The sequence below is a fragment of the Triticum aestivum genome, chromosome 2D, assembly GCF_018294505.1.
Source record: "Triticum aestivum cultivar Chinese Spring chromosome 2D, IWGSC CS RefSeq v2.1, whole genome shotgun sequence".
Taxonomy (NCBI): Eukaryota; Viridiplantae; Streptophyta; class Magnoliopsida; order Poales; family Poaceae; genus Triticum; species Triticum aestivum.
The window spans coordinates 442,015,644-442,022,640 of record NC_057799.1 but is presented as its reverse complement, the minus strand read 5'-3'; the positions used below and the strand labels follow the sequence as shown (position 1 = coordinate 442,022,640).

Here is a 6,997-nt window from a genome sequence, read left to right as displayed (position 1 = left end):
AAAAAAAAATCAGCGTCTAACCGAAGTTGCGAGGAAGGGCTTCGTGGCACGCACAAATTAGTACTGAAATTCCGCATGACTTAAAAGATATTCAACTAACCCATACCAACGTACAAGCGTGCCTGTAAACTTTGCAATTTTCTTAGGCGAGTTTGATACATCTCTATCTCTATCTCTACGTACTAATAAACCGGCGGTTGTTGCTGGTCGTACGTCATCGGGCATTTTGCAAAAAGTCCCTCAATTTATCAGAATTCAACCCGCAGTCCTATCTTAAATGGATATCTAAGAAAACATTTTGTTTTTGCACAAAACACCCTGGCGTTCAGAGTATTCAACGCGCGGTCCGAGCAGCTTTGGAAAGAAAATGAAATACAACCACACACGCACGGGCTCGCCTCCTCTCCCTCTCGCCCACGAAGTCACCGCCGCCGCCGCCCACGCCGGCCGCTTCCGGCGAGCTACGGCGCCGCGCAGCACGGCCCCGAGCTCCCCATGCTCCGCGCCTCCCTCCCCTCCGGCCATATTCTCATCTCCCGGCCTCTACTGCCCGCTCGCAACCACACCCCCGTGGCTAGGGTTCCGGGCAGTGCTTCGCCGGCGCGTCTCCGGCGGCCCCAGGTTTGTCCCTCCTTCCTTCTTGTCCGGGATCCGCCACCCCTAGACCTCACCTTCTCTTCATATCCTCTGCTGCAGATGCAGATGGAGCACGCCATGAGAGTTCCCCATCCACCATGGTCGCCGTCGTCAAGGGCTTCTTCAAGGAAATGTGAAGGACGCCATGGACCTGCAGCTACTCAAGGTTTTATTCCACCTTTCCTCTTATATCAAGTTCTAACAGTACATTGGGGGAGTGGGGGCGGAGAAGGCACCCCACCTGAACTTTCATTTCTCAAGCCTCAAGCGGCGACAGTACCTAGCAACACGAGGTCAGGGAGTGTTTTTTACTGGTTACGTCCAAAGTGGAGAGCTAAGAACAACAGCCTGAAGGAAACTATACAGAGAGAGCTAGGAGGATTGGTTTCCAGTCCAGGAGTGAGCTCCTGTCTTTTGATTTGAAATGAAACACCCACTGGGAGAGGTCTGTAGCTGCTGCTTTCGTGAGGCTGGTCATGGAGGGGCGCATGCCCTGAGGTGTGTGTGTGTTAGCTATGACGAGAAAACATATGAAGTTTCTGCTATTGTTAAGCCTGATGTCGAAGAGTTGAAATGATTTGTGAATCTCTGTGCACGTAAATGGAACACTGGACAAGTTAAGCCATGTGTATTCCATCTCCTTTAATATATTGCTTGTGATTGGCCTAATAGAGAGTCTGCAAGACGTGATTTCTATTCAAAGCATCTCATCCAGATCACTTTACAATACTTTTCTTCATATCTAGAAAATGCGTGTATGCATATAAGTTTCGTGAACAATTTTTTTGAATATCCAGGTCACTTTATGCATATCCAGATCACTTTACAAACAGAACAAATGCGTGTATTCCTTTTTCATCATATCCATATCTAGAAAAGCATTCCTCCATGTAATAGGGTTTTTGAAAGCAGTATGCATATATGTTTCGTGAACAATTTTTTTTTGTTATTGCAACCATTAGAAAGAATCTTACTGGATTGTCCTGGAAAATATTAGTCTTCTATTGCCGATAACTAGATCCGTGTTAACTCAATAGGGTGATCTAGCGAGTTATCTTGAGACAAAAGGTCGCCTGCAATCTTATAAGGTGATCAGATTTGCCCTTGAGACTGCAAGGTATGTTAGGATTCATGACATATGTATCTTCTTTTCCTATTTTTTCCTTTTAAAGCTGTAACTACCATTTGAGAATTGACTTAAACTGCTCGCATTAGTGCATCATTTTGTAGTCACCTGAAAATAATGTAGCATTGACTGAAACTGCTCACCATTTGAAGTATTGACTGAAACATTAACTACCATTGAAGTATTTTCTTTATTTTTTTGACTAGAAAAGCCTGAAGATGAATTAAGTTGATTCATGTAGATGAAATGGTTTTCCATTTCCATTTGTGTCGTTTCAGTGAAACAAAATGATATTGCAGCTCTTTTCATTTATGTGTTGTTTTAGTGCATTATTATCTTCCATGATTTGTTTTTCACTGATACATTTTGTTGCATATATGGAGGCCATCTGCTATTCTGCTGATATTTCTTATTATATCATCTTGTTTGCGAACTTAAAAAGGTCCCTCAAAGAGAAGCGTTTTTCATATGCTCCTGAATCTGGTGTGCGGTATGATGGAGTTTACAGATTGAGAACTGTTGGAGGAAGACTGGTATTCAGGTAATTTTACTTTACTTCCTGTACAGAGGTTCCACATGCTGCTCTCTACTTTGTTCCTGTACAAGGCCATAGCTACTATAAGGTGATGATATGCTACAGTGTGCAGTTTGCTTTATGTTCGTTTTGTTCATTTGATTGACCCTGAAAAAACTGATTCCACCGCATCTCTTTATGACAGCATGTTGTCCTTTGGTTTCACTTCCTGTAATGTCTGTAAGGTTAGTTTTAAAGAGATGTATGATTCTATTCAGTTCTAATTTTAGAAGAACAAACAATTGTTAAAGAATGCCCATTACTACTGGTTCTGATATGTAGAGGGATGGCATTTGTTCATTTGATTGCTAAAGCCAACATCTAAATAGTGAAGGACGTAACTGATAAATCATCACAACAATTCCCGGCGCAGCAAAGCATGCATGTTCATCTAGATCCAAGCAGCTCTTTTCAGATCAATTAAGGAATCAATCTCACGATGGTTTATGCTTGATGCAGCGGAGGGTCACAGATTCACAGGTGTAAGGATCAGTACAATTGGGCCTCGCATTATTTTTTTCCAGAATTGGGTGTGCGTACTCTCTAAACTGAATTGAGTGAGCTAAATCTGTGCATCTAAATTGTAGTCTGTAGCTTTATGTGTTACGTCTTAAGGTTCAAATTGAAGATTGCCTTTGGGAGTAGTTTTAGTTGGTAGAAGTTTCAGGCTACAAATACGCACACATTATGTGCTTAATGTGTGGCATAAACATGATCAGTTTTATGTTTAGAAACCAAATCACTGTCCACCCATTTATTTTTTCATGAGTATTTTGTGTTGAAATCAGATCACCGTTCACCTGTTCTGTGTATTGTTGTCTTTAATATTTTTTTGCTGATTCTCAATAAAATGCTCAGTTTCAGGATGTGATTTTCAGTTTTAGGCATTTGGTACTTTCGGCATCGAGAAAAAAAATTGTTCCTCTGAGCGTGTGCCTTCAAATGCAAAGTTCTGACTATGATTTCGCGTGCAACCATAGCGCCGTTGGCCGCTCTGCCTACCGAGTGCCACCCCGCCGCCTCCTCCCACCCCCCACCTGGGACCTCACCGCCCGCTCCCCGCCCGACACACCCACAACGCTTGAGGCTGAGCAGACGCCATTGGCCCGTGGGCACGGAAACAGAGTCCAGGATGGTGATGGTGCCAAGGAGGACTCTCAAACGTCGACCGATTGCATCGTTGCTGCCGTACCAATGGAGTGGCGCTGCTCCAACCACTCTGAGATGGTATTCCTCTCTCTTTCTTTCCTGACAGAACTAAGAATCTTGTGTCAACCTCTTTTTTAAATAAAGTACAACCTGCTAGCTACCTGATGGGCACTGTCTCTGAACTTTTCAACCCCTTCAGTTCTGCCGATGCACTGTAGACTCTAACAATGGTGGAAAGGAATCAGATTCCAATGAAACTAGCACTACTGTGTTTTTACACAGTTGCCTTTTTTGCTAAATTAACTAGCTTCTTCATGGTAGAGTAGGTACAAAGATACTCTCTGATGAATTTTATTGGTACTGTGTAAAGTAGAAAGCCTGACACTACTTCGTTGGTAACCGAGTTAACCAATCGCAGAACTAGAAACAAGTAGGTGACAGGAAGATTTGTGGATTGTGAAACTTTTACTCAATCTTATCCCCAGGCCGCACAACATTTTCTTTAGCAAAGGTGTCTCTGTTGCTGAGATTCTTACAGATGGCTGGGAGTCGGCGCAAAGTACATGGACACATTGGTGCTATATTTTAAAATTGTGAAACAGCATCCAAGCTACTTGTGAAGGTGTCAATTTCTGCATTGATAAAGATTCAATTATACTTCTGATGGGATTTTTTCTGTTAGCTATCTGTACAAGAGAATGAACTTGAGAAATATTAATTTCTAGATAAATTTCTTTGGAAAGTGAAGCTTCCCCTGAAAATTAAAGTTTTTCATGGCTGGTTTTGAAAAAATAAACATACTTACTAAAGTCAATTTATTCAAACGATGTTTTCAGGGAGATAAAACCTGTCAATTACGTGGTAGAGATGAGATTATTGACCACTTAATTGCTGGTTGCTAAGTTGATCTAAACCATTTTGCAATGTGCATTGAACCCGAAAACTCTACCTGATACTGTTGTGACTTATTTAGCTCTTGGTTGTTGTATTATGTATTGTTCTGAAGGAGATTAGATCTTCAGAAGAAACTCCAATGCATCGAAGATTAAAAGAAAATCATGAAGACTCACATGCATATTGTTCACCAGACTCATCAATGGCATCATACGACTCATAACACCACCGACTTGACCACAAATCAGCCGCTGGTTGCATGCCGTAGCACTATCAGTTCCTTGTGGTGATCGTGGTTACTTGAAGCTGACGAGGATGGATGATGGTTGGTTTTGGTGGAGAGATCAGGTGCATATGAACAACCTATTATCTTCCATTTTTTGTTTTTCATCATTCAACGGGACAATTTCCTAATTCTTTTTTTAGTACTGTCTGGAAAGGTTATTAGTACATATAGGTTTGTCAAAATTTATTAGCACATATGAGGTTCTTTGTTCGGACCCCTTTTGGCTCTACATAATTCTTTGGAGTGGGATTCTAGATAGATGCTTTTATTGATTTTCTCTCATTGCAACGTACGGGTATATTTACTGTAATAATAAAGTCAGAAGGAGAAGGGCGAGGTCCAGATGGAGCTCTGCCAGTTCCGCCGCTTTCATATCTCGACTGTTGCTGCTAGCTCTACTCTGCTCAACGATAAATTCTGTGTGGTTAGTTAATTTACTAGGTAAATTGCATAGCTCAGTAGCATGCACACATGAACGCTCAAGTTACATGTTTGGTCAGCCATTCCCTGCCAGCCTATGGCTAGGCTTCCCAGCGGATTCCTTCTACATTCCACATTCTATGTGTTGCCGAGTCGTACAGCCGCATGGATTGGGCAATATGTATTTTGGATTGGGTTCAAAGAGGAAATCATTGAGCATTTGTATCAACTATCTATGACCTCAAGTTCACATGAGTCGCGCTTCTTTACTTTCACGACATATGACACTCAGCAGATCAATTGGTGTCATCTCCAGATTCCTCTCATTATGTTGTTTCATTTATCTTAACAAGTTTCACTGGGAGATACATGCATGAAACATGGTTTTTTTTTGTGCGCATCAAACATAGTTAAGATTGCTTTTGTTGTGAAAAAGAAAAGTTATTGTTCTAAAGATCTCTATTCTGAATCCTAGATCTCATGCTTGATTTTTTTGCATAAGTTTTTTAGGCCTGATGAGTATCAAATGCCATGAGAAATTCAAAAATTCCATGGGAAGAATGAAGACAGCTAGCAAGGTTGGGTTCTCCGAGGAATGCCCATCCGAGCTGGCTATGGGGACGATGACTCAAGGGATGGACACGGCGATCATGCTTAACCAGTTGGGCAATCCGAAGTGGAGTTGTAACTTGGTCGTGGAGAGGTGCTTGCCACATTGCTTGATTGATTGAAGGTTGCCTCTCTATGATTATTAAACTATAATTTTACTTTATCACATTGTTTCAGACAGGCAGAGATGATTTTAGGGCGTCGCCTGGTTTGCCGGGGCGGCGCCCAGCCGGACCTTCTGGGGATGACGCTATGATTTGGGGAGCAGCAGTGCGGCGAGGCTGGTTTCCCGCATTCGGGCGTGAGGTTGATGGAGGAGACTAGACTGATGCGTGGCTGTTGACGCTCCCATCCGGCAACACCGACCAAGCGGACGCGTCCCAGATCAATGGCTATCCGGCAACACCGACCAACGGCGGATGCGTCCCAGATCAATGCCAGAAAAATCACATCGTCGATCGTAAGTGCTCCGGACTTCGCGCAGCTCCTGCTGTACTCCGTCGGTCACATGTACCATGAACATGGAGTGTCGCATGTAGTTTGTTGCTTTACAAAAGAAGAAGATGCTTGATGCCTTGTTTTGTTGACGACATTTATTAATGACTTGCAGCAACAGTACGCTGCTTCAGTTATTGGCCGGGAGCTACAACTACTTATCATAAAATATGCCAAATACAATGATTTTATTATGTAGAAGTACAAATAAAAATATTATTATGTAGTTTCATGTTGAAGAAATACAATTATTTTACTATGTAGAAGTAGAAATATTATTTGCACCATGAGGTCGTCACTGCAAGTAGTTGTATGTTTCATTTGCACCTTTTCATGCGGAAGAAAAACAAACAAGAGACCCTCCTTGGCCAGGCTTCCGGTGGAAGTATGGAGATGCTCTGGTTCAGAATCTTATAACGTGAATTATTGAATATTACGCATTGTTTTAAATCAATTTATTGAGTTAGGGACATAAAAAAATTGATTTTTTAGTAACAGGGAGTACGTGTTGTCCTTTTTTAGGGGAAGAGAGGTTTTTTAGGGAAGGGGAAGAGAGTACATGTTGTCTGTGTATGTGTCGATCGAGGTCCAGCTTAGGCCAAGCCCAAAAAACAGTGCAAAATATAATTACAAATGAAATATAATTTTCCAAAAAAATGTTCATCATAAAAACGATTCCATTTTTTAGAAATGTTCTCAAAATTACAAAAAAAAAACACCTTCTCAAAAAATATATATTCATGTTTTTATGAACAATAATAAGTAAGATCGATTTAAAGACTATTCCATGTGACTACTCGTTCATCGG

General features: G+C 41.7%; 1 protein-coding gene across 40 annotated transcripts; it reads left to right on the top strand.

Annotated features, from left to right (window-relative positions):
• Positions 1–340: 340 nt before the first annotated feature.
• Positions 341–6,458, top strand: LOC123053698 (uncharacterized). Of its 40 annotated transcripts, XM_044477225.1 has the most exons (10): positions 341–621; positions 697–802; positions 1,674–1,753; positions 2,205–2,303; positions 2,482–2,521; positions 2,796–2,816; positions 3,195–3,563; positions 4,492–4,727; positions 5,588–5,788; positions 5,872–6,458. In XM_044477225.1, the coding sequence occupies exons 2-8, from the start codon at positions 782–784 to the stop codon at positions 4,600–4,602; spliced, it is 741 nt and encodes a 246-aa protein (XP_044333160.1). In that variant the 5' UTR covers positions 341–621; positions 697–781; the 3' UTR covers positions 4,603–4,727; positions 5,588–5,788; positions 5,872–6,458. The 40 variants fall into 40 exon arrangements, 3 of the variants coding, with proteins under 3 accessions (XP_044333160.1, XP_044333161.1, XP_044333159.1); XR_006425776.1 differs by adding an exon at positions 3,971–4,107 and having other exon boundaries at positions 697–1,753; positions 2,796–3,563; positions 5,596–5,788; XR_006425790.1 differs by adding an exon at positions 3,971–4,107 and having other exon boundaries at positions 697–2,303; positions 2,796–2,868; positions 3,317–3,563; positions 5,596–5,788.
• The last annotated feature ends 539 nt before the right edge of the window (positions 6,459–6,997 follow it).

What these genes read in the sequence shown, in the direction of transcription:
- LOC123053698 (XM_044477224.1), top strand. Translation starts at nt 782, where the DNA reads ATGGACCTGCAGCTACTCAAG. An exon ending in TGGACCTGCAGCTACTCAAG is followed by an intron (nt 803 to 1,673) that starts GTTTTATTCCAC and finishes TTAACTCAATAG; the next exon opens with GGTGATCTAGCGAGTTATCT. An exon ending in TTTGCCCTTGAGACTGCAAG is followed by an intron (nt 1,754 to 2,204) that starts GTATGTTAGGAT and finishes GAACTTAAAAAG; the next exon opens with GTCCCTCAAAGAGAAGCGTT.